We start from the raw sequence: 22134 nt of genomic DNA on the forward strand, positions 1-22134 counted from the left end.
CCTCCATTTTTCTTTCAAGTATGGAAATTGACCTCAGATATCCACAATACAGTACTAAACAGATGGAGTACTTAGGAAAGACTTTGTGGTCATATGGCACAATATTTATGTTTTATTTCTTCGATATGTTTTGAAATAAATACCAGGTTTTTGTCCTGTCTTCCTTCTAAAAGACCAAAATTATAATCTACATTGAGATAACTTTGACTACGGTAAGACTTAAGAGTGTAAAATACAACATCAATTTTTTTATCACAAAAGTAAAGCTAGTAACAAATTATAAAAGGATCCCATATTCTACTCAGACGCACTCAGGATTAAAGCTCGTCATGATAGAAATAGTCATCATGGAGCTGTCTGCCATAATCTGTGGCTTCGCTGGTAAGAAACAAGTCCTGGTTTTCCAGAATCTCTTCTTTAGAGAGCTTTCTGTCACCATTCAAATCCATTTCATCGATTAGATGAAGAGCCTTTCAAAAAGGAAAACAAACAGGTGTTGATTATAGTATTTTCGGCAAGGTGTTTGGATTTAATTTATTTTAGATGTTCACATTTTAGTGTGATTTGTCAAAACCATTTAGGTGTGACAAGTACTCATTCATGTTTAAGTATTTAAAAAACATTATACTGTAATTGAGCCTGTGTACTACTTTTCTCATTATTTCCTTTCTTTTCTGCTGGGTTCTGCATCTTTTCTGCTCAAATCGAATCCAGGAGACCTCAAGGCTAAGCAAAATTATTATAATCCACTTTGAGCCTCTATAGATAAATATGAATCATTCCGTTCACTCCATACTCTTAGATAACGCACGATATAATCCTGTCTACTTGACAACCAAAAAGAGTTCAATGATTTAATGCAAAATGCAGCAATAAGCTAGCCATGGCGGGCGGCACATGCTGGCAGCCCCAGCAACTCAGGAAGCTGAGCGAGGCAGAAGGACTGAGAGCCGAGGGCAGCCTGGGACCCCTCTCAAAAGGAGAGAGGACAAGCGCAGCGATGCCCCGGGCCCCGTAATCCCGTCACTGATGCTGTCTTTCCTCTTCTATCAACAAGCATGGCGGCTCTGAGATGCTTACCTCCTCCTGCGCGATGCCCTGGTTATTGGGTACGACCCAGGACAGCAGCTCTTGGGGGTCCAGCCTGCCGTCAAAATCCTTGTCGTAATCATTCACAAATCTGTCTTTCTCAACAAGGATCCATTCTGGATCTTCATTTGCAGCTTAATGTAAAAAAAACACAAACATACACAAGAACATCACATGTATCCAATAAGAAGTTTGGGACAGCCCTAGAATAAAGGAAGTGAAGTTCAAGTTTAATAAACAAAGGAAGCCCAACGAAACACAACTATTTAAGTGAAAAGTCCCGAGTAAGTCCAAAGATAGAGTAATTTTCAAAAGTGTCACATAGGTTTAAACTCATTATTTTAAAACTGCTGCATATTAATACAAACTAGTACTTTTTTAAATTGTTGCTATTTGTTCTCTTATCTAGTATTACCAAATTTGAAGTTGGTAATGTTTTTTATGTCATGTAACTATAGTTTCTTGTATCTGATATCTAGTTTTTTCTGTTCTTACAAAATATACCCTCCTGCACTATTAAAGTGACATTCACAATAAAAGTAAAACTAGTGACCAACTTTAAAACTGCACTGTTTGCTACTTTAAAACAGCAATCTAAAGAAAATATAGCAGCTTAAAAATAAAATTCTCCCCTCCTTCCCTCCCTCCCTCCCTCCCTCCCTTCCTTCGTGGTACCGAGGATTGAACCCAGGTACATTCTACCTCCGAGCTACACCCCCAGCCCTATTTTAGTTAGTTAGTGAGTTTATTTATTTATTTGTTGGTACTGGGGATTGAACCAGGAGCATTCGATATCCGAGCTAAACCCCAGCTCTATTTTTTATTCCCTTTCTTTCTTTCTTTCTTTCTTTCTTTCCTTTTGAGGTACTGGGGATTGAACCCAGAGACATTTTACCTCCGAGCTACACACCTAGCCCTATTTTTTATTCTTTACTTTGAAACTGGGCCTCACTACATTGCAGAGAGCCTCACTAAGTAGCTGAGGCTGGCTGCAAACCTGTGATCCTCCTGTCTCAGCCTCCCAGGTACTGGGATTACAAGTATGCACCATCAAGCTTGGCTTTATTTTTTATTTTGAAACACGGTTTCACTGAGTTGCTGTGGGGGTCACTAAGTTGCTGAGGTTGGCCTCGAACCACTGTTCCTCTTGCCTTACTATCTCAGCCTCCCAAGTCCTGGGATTACAGGAGTGTGCCACCATGCCTGGCTTCCTCTCATCTCCTTAGTCACCTACAGTAGTATGTGGTATTTATATATATATTTTTTTGTGTGTGTGGGGGGGTTACTAAGGACTGACCCCTGGGACATTCTACCTCTAAGCTATACTCCCTGCCCTATTTTTCTTTTTTGTAAGAGGGTCTTACTAAGTTGCAGAGGGCCTCACTAATTTGCTGAAGCTGGCCATAAACATATGATTCTCCTGTCTTAGCCTCCCAAGTACTGGGATTACATGCATATGCCACCACACCTGGCTATATTTATGCTATTTTGTTTCTTTCTCTTTTAAGAACTACCTGCAATGACATAGGGTTTTAGTTTTCTGATCCTGGGGATTGGACCTAGGGATATTTCATCTCTGAGTTAGATCTCCAGCCCTATTTTATTTTCTATTTTGAAACAGGGTCTCACTAAATTGCTGAGACTAGCCTTGAACCTGCAATCCTCCTGTCTCAGCCTACCAAGTACCGGGATTACAGACACGTGCCACCATGCCCAGATTCTTTCTTAATTTTTTTCCCTCTCCTTCCACATTCCCCCAGGTGACTTACTTGGATCCCGCCTATAATCACCAAGAAATTCTTCTAAACTAACAAATCCATCACCGTTTTTATCATGTTCTTCCAAGGCCTCTTGAATGACGAATTCCTATTGCATGTTCATTAAAAGAAAGAAAGAAAGAAAGAAGAAAAAACTGGTCACTAAATTTTTCAGTCCCGTGACCATCTGAATCAATCATAAAGAACTTCTTCAGGAATTTTGGTTGTCCCTACTTTCAGGACAAACTTTCTAAACATCAGAATTTAGAAGCAAGAAGCAAACCCCACGTACTAAGTAGCTCTAAACTCCGTACCTTTTAAGCTCCTGCTGTTTTGGAGAATTCCACTTTCACTTTGCTAAACTCCCCCAGCGCTGAAGGCAGGATCTTATCTTCAGCACATTTTCCATGGTGTCAAGAATGCCATCTCTTACTTGGCTTCTCTGACTCCATTAGCCCCAACTCATCCGAGAGCCCTGAAAGAGCTTCCCATCTCTGTGCGTAACTGTTCTCCAGAACTGAACATGGGATGGCGCCCCGTAACATCTCAACCTCCGTGTCCCCTCCCAAACCTCCTCACCCGCCTGCTGGAATCTGCTCAGCTCCTACCACGGCTTCACACCAGCCAGCCAATCCCTCCCCCGAGCCAGGGCAGGCCCTTCTAGTCTAATGACCTTTCAGGGCTCAGCTACTTGGCGGTGTCTCATCGCCTTCCTGTCCCCTGGCATGGCTTTTCTTATCATGCCAATCCCCACCCTGCCCGGCACACCTGCATCACCTTCTCCTGTCACAACCACAGTCTAAAAGACACGGCAATATGAATTAAGTCCTCATAAACTATTTCTGCCCTTTCAGCAGGCCTCCCAGCAGCTCAAAGTCTGCTCCTGCCTCAGTTTCCTTAATGCTTCTACAGCAATTTTTTCAAACCTCACCTCTACTTTCTTTGAAGCTTACTGTAATTCTCTCAAAAATTCTATCGGCAAAGACCCTCCTATTTTTTCCAAACAGACCGCAAGTATTCCGAAAGGATCCGTGTTAAGCAGCGTACACCCTCCCTCCACCTCCCTCTACTCACGCCTACTCCTCTCCTTCTCATGCATCTCAGGAGTTACAGCTTTTGGCCCCTCTTCTCTAGAGCAAAGCCCCAGCTATTTCCTGGATCCCGAGCGTTCCCATTTCCTGAGTGGCTCCTTTCTCCTTTAGCTCCCGACTCTCCCAGGACTCCAGTCTCCCCGTCAGCTCCGTCTTCTGTGCCTCCCATGAGTCAAGCCTCCAGGCCTTGGCTGCACGTTCACTACCACCCTGGCTCTTTCCTTCCCTGCCCAACCTCTTGTGGGTCACAGCTACTGTTCCCATTTCTTCCTTACCTGCTGTCTCCCTAACATCTCTCAATCTGGATTCTGGCATAAGAACTAAAATGAAAATATATTCCCGAGTATTAAACTATGTCTGTGTGAAAACAGCTCTTGCATTCAAGATGCTGTCGTGTGTGTGTGGGGGGGGGGGGGCACTGCGGATTGAATCTCAGAGTTTTACCTCTGAGCTGTACCCCCAGCCCTATTTTGTTTTTATTTAGAAATGGTCTTGCTAGGTTGATGATAGTCTCACTACTTGCTGAGGTTGTCCTTGAACTTGCGATCCTCCCTGTCTCAGCCTCCCAGGTACTGGGATTACAAGCATGCATCACCATGCCCAGCTAGATACTGTCTTTTTAAAATCAAATTTTATGGATTATATATAGAAAAGGTTGGAATCTTAGCATAAGGACACAAAGATTACTCTTATCTGTTACGTAAGCTCAAATCTTCAGGGTCCTCTCTAACTCTCAATACTTAACAGTAAATAACTATTCCTGTTTATACTTTCTTTAAAACAGTGCTCTCAAGTTCCATCCTGCTGCCATACCAAATCCCAGGCCGTGTCCCAAGTGTCTGCTATTCACAGCGTTCACTGGCCATTCCTCTCTTCTGTTAACTGCTCCTTATTCTCCAAGAATTAAGTTCCAGAAACCTCCTCTTGCCATCCTAGGATTTGGTTAGCTTGCCCCAACTTGACTCTGGCACTCAAATTGTGCCTAGCATTGTTCTTAAACTAGGCCGTGTATCTTAGGCCAAGTGAGAAATTAGAAGCTTCAAGATGGCCAGAGAAATAGTACAAAGGGCAGGGCCTTGCCACCGAGCTATGAAGAAAAATGTACCTGCTCACTGTCTGTTGTTCTAGGCAGCATATTCTGAAAATCATCATGAAACTAAACGCTCCGTCTTCTCTCCCTGAAATAGCCAGGGACTCGAGCCAGAGCTGGAGGCTGACGCCGTGCAGCAGACTATTTAGTCTTTAAACAGCTACTTGCTATATTACTCTTTACTTCTCAGTACACCGGTTTCTACTCTCAAAAAGTTTGTTAACACTTAGTAGGGTCTCAATGAATGTTAAATTAAACCTAGAATTCAACACGAGTTTGGGGTGCAGGTGGCAGTATTTTCTTTTTTCTTCTGAAGTGCTGAGAATTAAACACTGAACCTTGTGATGGCAAGTAAGCCAGCTCCACCACTGAAGGATAGCCTGAAAGCTTTGAGTTGGCCCAATACTCCTTTTAAGAACCAAAGAGACGAGAAGGCTCATGCCTCAAGTTGTAAAAGCATTAATGGTCTCTAGCAGCCGCACCCCAACCCCTATCCACTTTTCTGGACCAAAAGCTTTCACAAGTGAGGTTTTCATAAACGACATCAAAGTTCTAGTGTTTCTAACACTGGGAAACTAGAATCAAGTCTGAAAGCTATAAAGGGATAAGGAAAGCCCTGATGGTGATATGGTTATGACAGAGGGAAAATAAACATATACAATTTAGAGGCTACAGAACCCTTTACCTATATCTTCCCCAAAAGCAAACGCATCACTGCCAGAAATTCTCCATCTTATGTGGGGAGAAATTTTAGATCTTCCTGCCTCTTAAAGTTCTGATTGTTATAAAAATTATTTTAATAACTTAATGAACAGGCCTTACAACTTCAGTCACTCACAATTCTCTTAGTTTCTCTTCCTTACCGTCATATAATCAACTTCTTCGGGATGTTCGAAAGCAATAAACTCTTCAAGACTTAGGCCAGGACCTGAATCTTGGTTAGCCTTTTCAAACCGCTTCTTGTCCTTTAAATGAAGCTTTGAAAATTAAAATACTTTAAACGCATTTAATGACCTCATTAGTACCATAACATCATTAAAACACTTAAAATATATAAACTACGTGAAGTTTAAAGTACAGTCTCATACCTTATCTAATTTATCTTTACATCATTTCACTGCAGGTAGGTTGGTCAAATAATAACAAGTATTTACTAGAGGCAACATAGAGACATAGAGATACGAATTCTATTGTCAGACTTAGATCTAAATTCCAGCAATGCCAAGTAAGGGCTGTGGCAGTCAAAGTAGACAGCGTTACATCTCTGGATTCCTCATCTACAAAACTGAGGTAAAAATCCCTATTAAGATGGGTGTGAGCCAGGCTTAGTGGCGCACCCTTGTAATCCCAGTACTTGGGAGGCTGAGACAGGAGGATCACAGGTTCACGGCCAGCCTCAGCTACTTAGTGGGCCCTTTGCAACTTAGTAAGACCCTGGTTCAAAATAAAAAAATAAAAAATAGGGCTGGGAGTGTAATATGGGTGTGATGGTGCATGCTTGTAATCCTAGTACTTGGGAGATTGAGACAGGAGGATCACAGGTTCACAGCCACCCTCAGTTACTTAGTGAGGCCATGTTTCAAAATAAAAGAATAAAAAATAGGGCTGGATGTATAGCTCAGTAGTAGAATGCCCCTGGGTTCAATCCCCAGTAAAACACACACACACACACACACACACACACACACTCTCTCTCTCTCTCTCTCTCTCTATTAAGCAACTGGCATGAGAATACCTATTATGCAATCAATAAATCTAAAATATTAAGTATTTACCTGGATCACCTCTGTTCTTTCTATAGAACTAACAAGTTTAATAATTAATCTCAATAATTTAAGTGCCCCCAAAGCAATAAATTTAGACCATGTATTAAATCTTGGTAGGGCTTTTAAAAATTGTTTCTGTTCTTCTAAATGATTTTTCAAAAATGAGTTAACATGTTTCAGAAAAGCAGTTCTCTATATTAAGAATGTCATACAATTAGTACTACGTACCTAATATTTTGAAGACTACTCTTAGTAAGCTAATTCTATATATGCAGAAATGAACATACCAAAAGCTTAACTGGGTCCCATGTTGAGGTTAAATAAACACATGTTCTTTTCTACTTTCTTTCCCATCTTCTCTCGCTCTCTTTTAATAAAAGTATGGTATGCCCAAGTAGTAAAATAATTCAGCAGCTATTAGGTACATGGAAGCTTTTTTTTTTTTTTTTTTTTTTTTTTTTTTTTTTTTTTTTTTTTTTGGTGGTACTGGGGTTCCTGGAAGCCCTTCTACCTCCGGGCTACACTCCCAGACCTATTTTTTACATTTTCATTTTGGAAACAGGGTCTCCTAAACCAGTGCGCGCGGCTGGTTTCGAACCTGCGCGATCCTCCTGTCTCTGCCTCCCAAGCGCGGGGATTACAAGCGTGCGCCACCACGCCCGGCGACATGGAAGCTTTTGATAAAATTTTTAAGGGTAATTCTGTAACCAAGAGCCTTGAAAGCTAACGGTGCTATAGTAATAATCCTGCATAATTTTTATTTTGAGAATTTCTGGGACTTACTTTGCTTTTTAAAACCTGGTACATATCAACCTGTGTTTTTTTAAAGCACAATTTCAAGTACTCTAGAAGCTTTTATGTGTTTCTGCTGTTTCTTTACAGTCTTCTAGAATAGCAGGTTAGGTAGCAGCCATTTATCTAAATACTAGCTCCTTTACAATGACGGATACCCAGTGGCGCTCACCTCTTCCCCCAAAGAATTTGTCTTTTAAACACCTAGGCTCCACATGTCAGTTACACTCACCCAATTATCACAGAAAAGAAAAAGTAATTTGTTTCCAAATAGCTGCTTTTAAGTTAATGTTTCTTAATTTTAAATAACTAGACCAAATAATTTGCATTTTATATTCAGGTTTAACACGGTGAAAAGTAGACAAACAAGAATTTGAGGTTCTTTGTGGAGTCAATCAAATTCTTTTTGAATAAGTCACTATTCAAAACACGAAGTGCTTAGGTTTAGTTATGAAAGAACCCTTTAATTTAGAGCAAAAAGATCCATGTTTCAGCAGAATAAGTGAAATCTGGCCAAATTTGCCTATGGAAAGAAAGGATGTCTTTCAATGAGCTGAGGTTTCATTTAAAAAGAAAAAAAGAGCTTTCTGATTCACACTTCATGGCTATTTGAACACAAACTAAGAGTACCTCTTTATGTGTGTCTGGTGCTGAGGACTGAACCAGGGACATTCTATTCTGCGCTACATCCCCACCCCTATGTTATTTTATATCTTGAAACAGGATCTCACTAAGTTGGAGAGGGCCTCAACCAAGTTGCTGAGACTGGCTACAAATCTGTGATCCTCCTGTCTCAGCCTCCCAAGTACTGAGGCCATGGGTGTTCCCTATCACCTCATCAGCTTATACTAAAGAAGCCAATGCACACAATTTTTTAAAATTGCAAATTAAAAACAAAAAGGAGCCGGGCGTGGTGGCAAACCCCGAGCTTGGGAGGCGGAGACAGGAGGATCGCGCAGGTTCGAAGCCAGGCTTGCTGGCTTAAGAGACCTTGTTTCCAAATAAAAAATAGGTCTGGGCTGGGCGTGGTGGCGCATGTTTGTAATCCCCGCACTTGGGAGGCGGAGACAGGAGGATCGTGCAGGTTTGAAGCCAGCTGTGCTGGCTTAAGAGACCCTGTTTCCAAAAATAAAAAAGTGTAAAATAGGTCTAGGAGTATAGCCTGGAGGTGGAAGGGCTTCCAGGAACCCCAGTACAACCAAAAAAAAAAAAAAAAAAAAAAAGGTCTGGGAGCGTAGCCCAGAGGTAGAAGGGTTCCATCTCTAGTACCACCAAAAACAAAAACAAACAAACAAACAAACAAAAAAGGATGGCCAGTTTCATGAATCTCAACACTTTTTTTTCCCTTTTGTATAAAAGTCTGTATTATAGTAGGGGATAAAACTGCTACATACTGTAATATAGAGAAACTACCTTAATCATTTATTTTTATAGTGTAACAGAATCTTGAGAGGAACAAAGCTGCCACCTTTTGGTAGACTAATGATTTTACACAAGAAATATATAACCCTTGATTTTAGAACATAAGTATAGGTCTTGAAAACTCTGATCAGCCACATGCAAGAATGTATCTTACATAAGTATTGCTTATACATGCAATTCAGCAGCTGACTTTATAAGTTAAAAGGAATTAAACTTTTGCCAGATAGGTTTCCAAATTTGATTATCCTGCTTCAAGGTACTGACTTATAATCATTAATATTATCAAAACTTTTTCAGGTACCAAGTTCATTTTAGTAGTTTCATTTTATTGTAGTCCAGAGACTACATTAGGGCCTCAGGCATGCGGGGCAGATGCTCGACCACTGAGCTACATCACCAGCCCTTTTATTTTATTAATTTTTTGTGTGTGTGTGGTGCTGGGGAGTGAGCCCAGGGGCATTCTACCTGTGAGCTACACCCCCAGCCTGATTTTCATTTTTTATTTTGAAACAGGGTTTCACTAAGTTGCGGAAGGCCTAAGTAGCTGAGGCTAGCCACGAATCCGGATCTTCCTGTCTCAGCCACCCAAGTACTGGGATTACAAGTATGCACCACCATACCTGGCTTATTTTATTCTTCTTCTCCCGCTCTTTCTTTCTTTTCCTTTCCTTTCCTCCCTCCCTCCCTCCCCCCCCCCACTCTCTCTTTCTTTCTTTCTGTTATACAGAGACTGAACCTGGGGACAGCCTACCTCCAAACCTCAGGGATTATGTTTTGAAAACAGGGTTGCTGGGCGTGGTGGAGCACGCTTGTAATCCCAGCATTCGGGAGGCTGAGACCAGAGGATTGCAGTTCGTGGACAGCCTCAGCTACTTAGTGAGGCTCTCCGCAACTTAGCGAGACCCCTGTTTCAAAATAAAGAATAAAAAATAGGGCAGGGGGTATAGCTCAGAGGTCAAATGCCTCTGGGTTCCATCTCCAGACCCACCAAAAAAAAAAAAAAAAAAAAAAAAAAAAAAAAAAAAGGGGGTCTCTAGGTTGATGAGAGTCTCTGTACTGGCAGAGGCTGGCTTTGAACCTGCAATCCTCCTATCTCAGCCCCCCAAGTATTGCAATTACAGGCATGTGCCACCATGCCTGGACCTTTATATTTTGTTTTGAAACAGGATCTCACTACGTTGTCTCGGCTGGCCTCAAACTGAGATCCTCCTGCCTCAACCTTCCAAGAAGCTCGGATTACTGGCTTGGTAATCCAGCTGATTTTTTAATAATAGATTTCCATATAGAGAATTTTATTTTATTCAGACATCCAATTAATTTTTATGATTTATTTTTATTTACAGTATAATGCTTAGTTTATAACTTTGAGACTGATACAGTCTTCATTATTTATTTACTTATTTATTTATTTATTTATTTATTTTTGTGTGTGGTACCAGGGATTAAACCCAGGGGCACTCTACCTCTAAGCTACACCCCCAGCCCTATATTTAACTCTTTATTTTGAAACAGGGTCTCACTAAATTGTGGAGAGCCCCACTAAGTAGCTGAGGCTGGCCACAAACCCTCGATCCTCCTGTCTCGGCCTCCCAAGTACTGGGATTACATGGGTGTACCACCATGCCCAGCTTATCCTTTATTTTTTACTTTTATTTTATTTATTTTATTATTATTATTTTTTTTTATTTATTTATTTTTTTTTTTGGTGGTACTGGGGTTCCTGGAAGCCCTTCTACCTCCGGGCTACACTCCCAGACCTATTTTTATATTTTTATTTGGAAACAGGGTCTCTTAAGCCAGCAAGGCTGGCTTCGAACCTGCGCGATCCTCCTGTCTCTGCCTCCCAAGCGCGGGGATTACAAGCGTGTACCACCACACCCAGCTTTATTTTTTATTTTGAAGAATAGTACATAACATGTATGGGTTCATCTTTACACCTCACATCAGTTTTTAGGTTATATATTTTCTATCAAGTTCTAAAAATTGTCACTCAAATGTCATGAAGATAGAGATATTTTTCTGGGATTCCCACTGGAAACCATTTATTTTGGAGACATATTATTTCCTTTATGCTGTTACGATCCACCTCTTCCTTCCTTTCTTGTACTGGGAATTGTATTCAGTGGCACTCTACCCCAGCCCTTTTTATTTTGAGACAGGGTCTCACTTAGGTGTCCAGGTTGGTTTTGGACTTGTAATCTTCCTGCCTTAGCTGCACAAGTACTAGACTTACAGGTGTGTGCTACTGCACCTCACAAGATCCACCAAATTCATTTTTTTAAGTACGCAGTACTGGGGATTGAACCCAGAGGCATTTTACCTTTGAGCTACTTCCCGGGCCCTTTTTTACTTTTTATTTCAAAATAGGGTCTCAATAAGTTGCTAAGGCTGGCCTAGAACCTGTGATCTACTTGTCTCAGCCTCCCAAATACTAGATTACAGGTATGCCCCACCAGGCCCAGCTGCACATGCTTTCTTAATAACATTCTTCAACAACAAAACAGAAATACATACCAAATCTACTATCTACTACTGTTTCTCCATATCATTATTATCTTCAATTTATATGAAGACAAACCCCACTCTTAGAGATGAGGAAACTGAGAGATGGGGAGCTTTAGCGACTTACCCAAAGCCATACAACTGTAAATGGTAGAACTGGATGTGAAGCCAGCCGCCTGGCTCAGGGCCGGAACTCTTACCTGTCACACTGGCGGCATGTGCAGAGCATATGTATAATCATTAGCAGAAAACCACCAACCTGGAGTTAGTGGTGGCCAACAGGGGTCAAGTGGCCAATACAATTCTAAAATAAATAGCACGTACAATGACAAATCATAGCTACACAAAAAGTTAGAAGGTACATTCCAAACAAGATAAGAAACAAAAGAGGCAAATGTCCAAGCACCTTGGCATATAGTTTGCAACAAGATTTTGATTTTTTTTTTTTTTTTGCCGGTCTGGAGATGGAACCCAGGGGGCATTCAACCTCCAAGCTACACCCCCTGCCCTATTTTTTTATTCTTTATTTTGAAACAGGGTCTCACTAAGTTGCGGAGGGCCTCACTAAGTAGCTGAGGCTGTCTGTGAACCGCGATCCTCTGGTCTCAGCCTCCCAAATGCTAGGATTACAAGCCTGTGCCACCACACCCGGCTAAGATATTTGGTTTTATTTTATTCATTTTCATACATTTAAAAAACTATCTTGAAAAAAATTATTTTAAATTACCTATAACAATTTCTCAAGCTTACAGTTATTTGGGTTAATATACTTTTAGTGGACTTCCTTGTCCATTAAAGGTTTTGAAAAGTTCCAAATTCTTAAATAAAAATTGCCTTCCTTACTTATGCTTAAGTTGCCTACATTGAAACAAGTTAAACCATATGACTCAACAGAACTGATAATAGTACCAAGTCTTCAAAACGAGTTAAATAGTATAGTGCTAGGAATAAGAGCATTGAAGTCTCTCAAAAACAAACAAACAAAAAACACACACACACTAAAATAAAATAAAATGAGCTGGGCAGGATGGTGCATGCTTGTAATCTCCGAGCTTGGGAGGCAGAGACAGGATCGCGCAGGTTTGAAGCCAGCTGCACGCGCTGGCTTAGGAGACCCTGTTTCCAAATAAAAATGTAAAAATAGGTCTGGGAGTGTAGCCCGGAGGTAGAAGGGCTTCCAGGAACCCCAGTACCACCAAAAACAAACAACAACAACAACAAAAAAAACGAAACATGGACTCAATCTAACTATCTCATTTCTGGGTATATACTCAGAAGAATCAAAAAAGCAAGACCTAAAAGAGATTTGCATTCACTGCAGCACTACTCAAACAGTCCAAAGGCTGGACTCACCCAAGTGCTCACCCAGAGACCACTGGTTAAGCGGAATCTGGCATATATATATGATGGGGCAGGGCTGCACATGTCACCCCAGCACTTGGCAGGTTGAAACAGGAGGACCACAGGACTGAGGCCAGCACGCAGTAACTTGGTGAGACTCTATTTCAAGATTAAAAATTAAAAGCCACACTGGGGATGGTGGTACACCCTATAATCCCAGTACTTGGGAGGCCGAGACAGGAAGATCACAGGTTTGAGACCAGCCGTGGCAACTTAGCGAGATTCTTAGCAACATAGAGAGACCCTGTTCAAAAAAAAAAAAAAAAAAACAATAAAATAGGGTTGGGGTATATCTTGGAGGTTGAACACCCCTGAGTTCAATTTCCCCAGTACCACAAAAAAAAAAAAATTAAAATATAAGGCTGGGATGAAGCTGAGATAGAACATCTCTAGATTCAATTCTCAGTGCCAAACTAATTGGCACATGTGCACACTCATACACACGAGTATCACAGGCCTTCTTAGAATTTTTTCTTTTGCCCTTTTCAGGCAGAAAATTCTGACACAAGTATTGTTAAGATTGTACTTAGATGAGGTACCTGGAATAGTCAGACTCATAGAAAGCAGAATGGTGGCTGCCGGGCATGGGGAGACAGATGGGCAGGAATGGCAAGTTACTGTGTAATGGTAATAATGGGTACAAAGTACAGTTCTGAAACATGAAAAGAATCTGAGGGACTGATTGCTCAGGTGAATGTACTTAAGGATTGGATTGTACACATTAAAACAGTGAACGGGCGTGGTGGGCACGCTTGTAATCCCAGCATCTGGGAGGCTGAGACAGGAGGATCGTGGTTCATGAATAGCCTCAGCTACTTAGTGAGGTCCTCCACGATTTAACGAGACCCCGTTTTAAAATAAAAAATAGGGCTCAGAGGTAGGTAGAATGTCCCTGGGTTCAATACCCAGTTTGGGGAAAAAAAAAAAAAAAAAAAAAAGAAAAGAAAAGAAAACTGATTGTTAAGAGTGGTGCTGGGGGTAGAACCCTTCTACCTCCAGGCTACACTCTCAGACCTATTTTTTATATTTTATTTGGAAACAGGGTCTCTTAAGTCAGCGAGGCTGGCTTCAAACCTGCACGATCCTCCTGCCTCCGCCTCCCAAGCACGGGGATTACAAGCGTGCGCCACCACGACTGGTGACTCAAAATATATTTTAAAAATCAGGTCTGAAGATGTGCACAGTAGCCCTAAACACTGCATATGTACACGCAGGTTCAAAGTCAGCCTCAGCAACTTAGCAAGAAAAAAAAAAAAAAAATTAGAGCTGTTTGCCAAGAAAAAAAAAATTAGGGCTGGGGATATAACTTGGAGGTAGAATGCCTCTAGGTTCAATCTCCTATAACACACACACACACACACACACACACACACACACACACACACACACCCGCAGCAGCTCTGGACATGAGAACAAATAAGTAACGCAGCTAAAAAAAGAAGATGCGAGCCAGGCGTGGTGGCACACGCTGGTAATCCCAGTGCTTCAGAGGCTGAGACGGGAGTATTGCAGGTTTGAGGACCATCTTAGCAAGTAGTGAGACTCTCATCAACCTAGAGAGATCTGGTTTCCAAATAAAAATAAAACAGGACTCGGGGTGTAGCTTGGAGGTAGAATGCCCTGGGTTCCATCCCCAGTACCAGCAACAAAAAGCAGAATCAAGGATAATTTATGCAGTACAGAGCAAGTGTCCTATGTCTGGCCAGACAGGAAAGTATCCAAATGACCACTGAAGCGGAACAGGCGATACCTAGAGAACCATGCAGTACGGTCTAGGCCTCAGGCCCTCTTGTGCTCATTCATGCAAGAGAGTGAAGTCAAGTGATGTGATCAAAGGAACAGCTTGCACACACACTTACCTGCCTAAACGATTCCTCTTCTGCATCATCCAGAGCAGTATTCTCATCAAAGTCGATCACGCGGTCATACATCTGGATGTTGTATTCATCCCATGTCACGATACCATCGTTGTTTTTATCATATTCAACAAACTGTTGTTTTGCTTCTTGCATAGCATAATGCTTAAAAGACATCTGAATCCACTGACTGAGTTCACCTATGAGAATTTCCCAGAACACAAAGAATGTTGACACTAATTCTGATGTTTAGTGAGGATTTCTCAACCTTCTCAAAAAGAAAGAAGAAAAACACTTCAATGTTTGCAAATACTGAGTGAGACCTGGCTTAATAGTACTGATAGAAATGGAAGGTAAAGAGAGCTGTGTAGAGACTAAAGTCGAAGCTGCATTAGTACAGAGTTTGGGTCTGTTACCACCACCACCACCTCAATGCCTAGAAAGAGCCTGGCTCAATAAATATTTGCTGAATAAATTACCAACTGTACAAAACAGCAATATATATATATATATATATATATATATATATATATATAGAGAGAGAGAGAGAGAGAGAGAGAGAGAGAGAATATATATATAATCCAAAGAACTGCAGACTACTTTTGTTAACTACCATAGATCTCATAGGAGATACAAACATTTGTACAACTGCCTACTTATTTTAATATGCATAAGAAGAAAATAGCTTTCCATGCCAGGAATGGTGGCGCACACTTGTAATCCCAGCATTTGAGAGGCTGAGCTAGGACAGCGGTTTGCAGACAGCCTCAGCTACCTAGTGAGGCCCTCTGCAACTTAGTGAGACCCTGTTTCAAAATAAAGAATATAAAAGTAGGGCTGGGGGTATAGCTCAGAGGTAGAATTCCCCTGGGTTCCAACCCCAGTATTGCAAAAAAAAAAAAAAAAGCTTTTCATTTATGACAGGAATATAAAGTTTTCCTTTAAAATAAATTTTTTGTGTGAATTAAAATATATTAAGGAAATAATAGACAGTAAATAGACATGGCCTAAATTGTGAAAAGGTATTCAAGTGACTGAAGTTTGAGAACACTGTTATAGAAAGTCCATTTAATTATTTATCTATTATTTATTTATGGTACTGGGGATTGAACCCAGGGACATTTTACCTATGAGCTACACCCACAGCCCTTTTTATTTTAAACAGGGTCTTGCTAAGTTGCTGACGTTGGCCTCTAAACCTCCATTCTTCTGTCTCAGCTCCTGAAGTGCTGGGATTATAGGCATGTGTTTCCATGTCCAGCTGAATATATTCTCTTTCTTTCTCTCCTTCTCTCCTTCTCTCTCTCTCTCTCTCTCTCTCTCTCTCTCTCTCTCTTTCTTTCTTTCTTTCTTTCTTTCTTTCTTTCTTTCTTTCTTTCTTGCAGTACTGGGAATAGAACCTAGGGGTTTTCTACTTCTCAGACACACCCCCAGTCCTATTTTTTTATTCTTTATTTTGAAATAGGGTCTCATTGAGTAGCAAAGGACCTCACCAAGTAGTAGCTGAGACTGGCCTTGAACATGATCCTCCTGTCTCAGCCTCCCAAATGCTGGAATTACACGCATGCACCATCATGCCCAGCTCATTTTATTTTATTTTAGTGTGTGTATGTGTCTTACTGGGGATGGAACCTGGGGCATTCTATCTCTGAACTACACCTCCAAGGCCTATCTTATTCTTTTATTTTGAAACAGGGTCTCACTAGGTTGCAGATGGCCTCACTGAGGTTGGCCAAGAACTTGTGATCCTCCAGTCTCAGCCTCCTCAGTACTGGGATTACAAGCATATACCACCATACCTGGCTAGTATATTCCTTTTAAACATGTTATAAAACATTATGGAAAGCAATTATAATTAATGCCCTTTCTATAATAGCTGTATATAATCTTGGTCTCTGAAGACGTGAGAAAATGGCTCTAAATCTCAAATGTCCACTTTCAGATCAACTTTTTAAGATGTATTCATAGAGCTGGGTGTGGTGGCGCATGCCTGTGATCCCTGCGCTTGGGAGGCGGAGACAGGAGGATCAAGTAGGTTCGAAGCCAGACGCACTGGCTTAAGAGACCCTGTTTCCAAAAAAAAAAGTATAAAATAGGTTTGGGAGTATAGCCCGAAGGTAGAAGGGCTTCCAGGAACCCCAGTACCACCAAAACAAATAAACAAACAAAAAAATGTATTCATAGAGATATTTGCATGTTGCATTATGGAAAGTGGGGAGGAAATGACAAATATTTATGAGGAGAGCATGAGTATACTTCTTGACTGAAAGGTAATGCATCACCTGGTTTAAAGACTAGAACGCCTCTACTGGTTTGGGAGAAATCAGATGAAAAGAAAGGCAAAGACAATTTTTCTCGAAACTAAATGAAGGCAGAGTAAGGACTATTATATAACAATGTATTGAATAATTCCTTCATATCAGGTCCTCTATGCAGTCTTTAGTCTTCAAAACAAAGCAATTACAATCATCACCATTTCATAGTTGAGGAAACAGAGACTGAGAAAAGTCCACCAAGGTCTCACAGCTAATAAGCAGCAAAAGCCTAAACTTTTGTCAAGTTTTGCTACTTCTTAAGGATCTCTCTTTTTTCCCCCTCCTTTTCTGAGATCAAGTCTCATTATGTTGCTCAGGCTCATCTCAAACTTCTAGGCTCCAGGGATCCTTCTTCCTCAGCCTTGGGACTTACAGGGGCTTGCCACCATGCTGGGCTTAAGAACTTTTGTCTCTTATAAACTGTAGAATCTAGTCCCGGCCCTCAAAGTGAATATTAGAAAAAATCTCCTAAGGGTCCATAAGTAGAACAAAGGTTTCATTAAGTACATGAATCTTTATTTAAAGAGATTATAGCCGGGCATGGTGGCGCACGCTTGTAATCCCCGCGCTTGGGAGGCTGAGACAGGAGGATCGCACAGGTTCAAAGCCAGCCTCAGCTACTTAGTGAGGCTTTCAGCAACTCAGTGAGACCCTGGTTTCCAAATAAAATATAAAATAGGTCTGAGAGTATAGCCCGGAGGTAGAAAGCCCCTGGGTTCCACTCCCAGTACCACACACACACACACACACACACACACACACACACACACACAAGATTATCATGTCAGTCTTAATGGTGCGCACTTGTAATCCCAGCTCCTGGGAGGCTGAAACAGGAGGATCACAGGTTTGCAGCCAGCCTCAGCTACTTAGTGAGACTGTTTCAAAATAAAGAATAATAAGCCGGGCGTGGTGGTGCACGCTTGTAATCCCCGCGCTTGGGAGGCAGAGACAGGAGGATCGCGCAGGTTCGAAGCCAGCCGCTCGCGCTGGCTTAGGAGACCCTGTTTCCAAAAATGAAAATGTAAAAATAGGTCTGGGAGTGTAGCCCGGAGGTAGAAGGGCTTCCAGGAACCCCAGTACCACCAAAATAAATAAATAAATAAATAAAAAATAAAGAATAAAAAATAGGGCTGGAGGTGTAGCTCAGAGGTAGAATAGTTCAATCCCCAGTACCACAAAAAATTTTTTAAAGTAAAGAGATATCATGGCATAGTAGAAACCTAAATTTAAGACGGATAAAAAAAAGAGATTCACACTTCCACTTTGCCATTAGAGGGTAGCTTGTCTTCTCAAGCTTTTGTTTTCTCTTCTGTAAAATGAAGTTTTGGGTTAAGTTTGTTCTTACTTTAAAAATTTTTTAAGCCAGGTGTGGTGGCACACACTTGCAATCCCAGTACGTGAGAGGCCGAGACCAGACAATAGCAGTTTACGGCCAGTCTCAGCTACTTAGTGAGGCTCTCTGCAACTGTTTCAAAATAAAGAATAAAAAATAGGTAGAATACCCCTGGGTTCAATCCCCAGTACTGCAAAAAAAAAAAAATTTTTTTAAGTTTATTATTAAATATTTGAACATATCAACTAGGCGTGGTGGCGTACGCTTGTAATCTCAGCATTTGGGAGGCTGAGACTGGAGGATCATGGTTCGTGGACAGCCTCAGCTATTTAGTGAGGCCCTCTGCAATTCAGTGAGACCCTGTTTCAAAATAAAAGAATAAAAAATAGGGCAGGGGGTCTAGCTTGGAGGTCGAATGCTCCTGGGTTCCATCCCCAAACCCACACACACAAAAAAACATATATAATATATATATATAAATATTTGAACATATCTAGGTTGCATCAGGTGCCACTTATGCCAACCAAATCCATTTGTTCTATGTATATCCTACAGTAACCGAAGATGAACCTATTCATTCTTATCTAGAGTTCAGAGATTTTGTTTTTTAAGTAGAAGGAACAAGGCTTTAATATTTCTGAGTGGACTAATGTGAATACTTTTTTTTTTTTGGTGATGGTACTGGGGTTCCTGAAAACCCTTCTACCTCTGGGCTACACTCCCAGACCTATTTTATATTTTTATTTGGAAACAGGGTCTCTTAAGCCAGCATGACTGGCTTCAAACCTGTGTGATCCTCCTGTCTCCGCCTCCCAAGTGCAGGAATTACAAGCGTGTGCCACTACACCCGGCCAATGTGAATTCCTTTTTTTTTGGGGGGGGGTAACTGGGGTTCCTGGAAACCCTTCTTCCTCTGGGCTACACTCCCAGACCTTTTTTTATTTGGAAACAGGGTCTCTTAGGCCAGCATGGCTGGCTTCGAACCTGCGTGATCCTCCTGTCTCTGGGCCTCCCAAGTGAGCGGGGATTACCACACTCGGCCAATGTGAATACTTTTAATGGCACATCTTAAATGTACAAATTTTCCTCCTGGGTGTGGTGGCGGATGCTTGTAATCTCCATGCTCGGGAGGCGGAGACAGGAGGATCAAGCAGGTTCAAAGCCAGCCACACTGGCTTAAGAGACCCTAAACACCAAAAATTTTAAAAAAGCATAAAATAGGTCTGGGAGTATAGCCCAGAGGTAGAAGGGTTTCCAGGAACCTCAGTACCACACACACACACACACCAAAAAAAAGTACCAACTTTCAATTCTCCCTCCTGCAATTCATTCTTTGGATGCTGACCAATATATTTAAGAGAATTATAAACAAACAGCTAACTTACATTCACAGTAATAACTTTGTGAAATGTTTTGAAGATCAACTTGAAATATCGTTAGGGTTCATTACTTGAATTAAACAATGGGGAGAAGACCTGGGCTTGGTGGTGCACACTTGTAATCCCAGCGCTTGGGAGGCTGAGACAAGAGGATCTCACAGGTTCAAAGCCAGCCTCAGCTTAGTGAGGCTCTCAGCAACTTAGTGAGACCCTGTTTCCAAATAAAATATAAAATAGGTCTGGGAGTGTAACACACACACACACACACACACACACACACACACACACACACACAAATTAAAAATAAAAAAGAACAATGGGGAGAAACAGTTACACAGTAATTTACTTACAACATTCAACATTCTTTGAAAGGTGCATTTCATTTTTCACTAGAAAACCTACCTAAGAGCACGCAGACTTTTTTTTTTTTTTTTTGTACTGGAAATTAAACCTGGGAGGTGGGAAGGGGAGGGGTTCTACCACTGAGCTACATCCAGCTTTTTTTTTGGTGGTACTGGGGTTCCTGGAAACCCTTCTACCTCTGGGCTACACTCCCAGACCTATTTTTACATTTTATATTTGGAAACAGGGTCTCCTAAGCCAGCGCGCATGGCTGGCTTCGAACCTGCGCTATCCTCCTGTCTCTGCCTCCCAAGCGCGGGGATTACAAGCGTGCGCCACCACGCCCGGCCAGCCTTATTTTTTATTTTGAAACAGGATCTCACTAAATTGCTGAGTTTGGCCTCCCAAATACTATGCTTATAGGTATACTCCACCTCACCTGGCTGAGCACTCAGATTTAAAATTATTTTTTAGAACCAAGGATTAAAAACTAAACTAAGAGTAGGATACCTAGACTCTAGACCTGACCTTGCCACTTATTTGAAAAAAAAAAAAACCACTTCTTCTCTGGACTTCAGTGTCTACAAAGAGAGGTGGGTAAGATCGTTCTCAGGCTTCTACCAGCTTCAACATTTTGTTATAATAAACATACTTATATACTTTTTTGTGTGTGGTACTGGGAAATGAACCCAGGGGCATTCTACCTCTGAACCACACCCCCATCCCGATATTATTCTGAAACAATGTCTCACCAAGTTGCTGAGGCTGACCTCAAACCTGCAATCCTCTTGCTTCAGCTTCCCAAATACTGGGATTACAGCAGTGTGCCACTGCAGCCCCCTGCAATGGGTCTTTATATAAAGAAGCAAATTCTTCAAATTCTAAAATTGCAACTATCAAAAAGCATGATAAATCATTTACTATCTTATGAAGGTCTGGGGACCTATTTCTCTAAAATGCAACATTTTGCCAACACTGACAAACATAAGGTAAAAGGGTGTCTCAAGGTATGACTTGCACATACCGTATAGTCAATGATGTTTACATATTACTCGAGAAAGCAGAAAGCGCCGAGTTTTACTTGGTATCCTACCTTCCAGGAATAAAACTACTCTCCATGTTACAGGCACCTCTCAACTTGTTGGAACACTAGCGATCTACATTCAACAGATACCCCTGCTTAAGACGTTTGTCTCCTACAAAGGAATTGCTCCATTGTTGATCGTGTAGGAGTCCTTACTTTCAGTGAGAAAGCCATCTGAGTCCGAGTCAATTTTCTTTATGATCGACTGCAGTCTTTTCTGCTGCTCTTCATGGTCAAGTTTAACATACTCATCGACGTCTTCCTTTGAGGGGAAGCGGCACACAAGAGGACCAAGCATTAATATCAGTGGGGCATAATGGTGGGTTGGGGGGAGAGGGCTACGAGATAGATGCCTTCCTTGCCTTAGGGTTTGGGGATGACCCATACCTGCGGTCCAAGGCCCCGTCCCTACCACCCTCGGAGATCCCGCCCCTGGTCCCGAGGTTTGCCGGGATTCGGCCCTCGGGCCGCGCTGGTTGCTAGGGCTGTACAGGCCCAGGAGTCCCCCAGAGAGCAGGCGAGCCCCGCCCGACCCCCATTGTCAGGCCGCCCCGGCCCGGCCTCGCCTGGCCGCCCCCCTTTGTCCCAGGACAAAGCCCGCGGCGGCGGCGGAGCGAGGCCCGGGCCTCCCAACCCCCAGCCTGGCCGCCTCACCTGGACGCCCAGCAGCGCCTCGCGGTCGTAGTCGGCGCGGTGCTCGCCCTGCGGGTAGTGCAGCTCCTCCGCCTTGCCCGCGCCGGCCTCCGCGGCGCACAGCAGCAGCAGCAGCAGCAGCCCCAGCGCCGCGGGCCTCGGGCCCAGCCGCATCGCGCTGGTCGGCAGAGGGACGCGAGGTACGAGGCGAGCCGACTGGCAGCAGCGCCCGGCAGGCGGCCACGGGGGCCGGCGCCGCGTACGCGGAGGCAGGGGGCA

At 42.2% G+C, this 22134-nt stretch overlaps 1 protein-coding gene across 1 annotated transcript; it reads right to left on the reverse strand.

The window, feature by feature from the left end:
- Positions 1 to 317: 317 nt before the first annotated feature.
- On the reverse strand, positions 318 to 22029 carry RCN2 (reticulocalbin 2; the record flags this gene model as incomplete). Its single annotated transcript, XM_080691175.1, has 7 exons — positions 318 to 470; positions 1081 to 1223; positions 2859 to 2955; positions 5891 to 6004; positions 14770 to 14966; positions 21379 to 21484; positions 21877 to 22029. 7 exons carry the CDS (start codon positions 22027 to 22029, stop codon positions 318 to 320), a joined length of 963 nt encoding a protein of 320 aa, XP_080547301.1.
- Positions 22030 to 22134: the final 105 nt, after the last annotated feature.

The sequence above is a fragment of the Muscardinus avellanarius genome, assembly GCF_963383645.1.
Source record: "Muscardinus avellanarius genome assembly, chromosome: 3".
Classification (NCBI taxonomy): Eukaryota; Metazoa; Chordata; class Mammalia; order Rodentia; family Gliridae; genus Muscardinus; species Muscardinus avellanarius.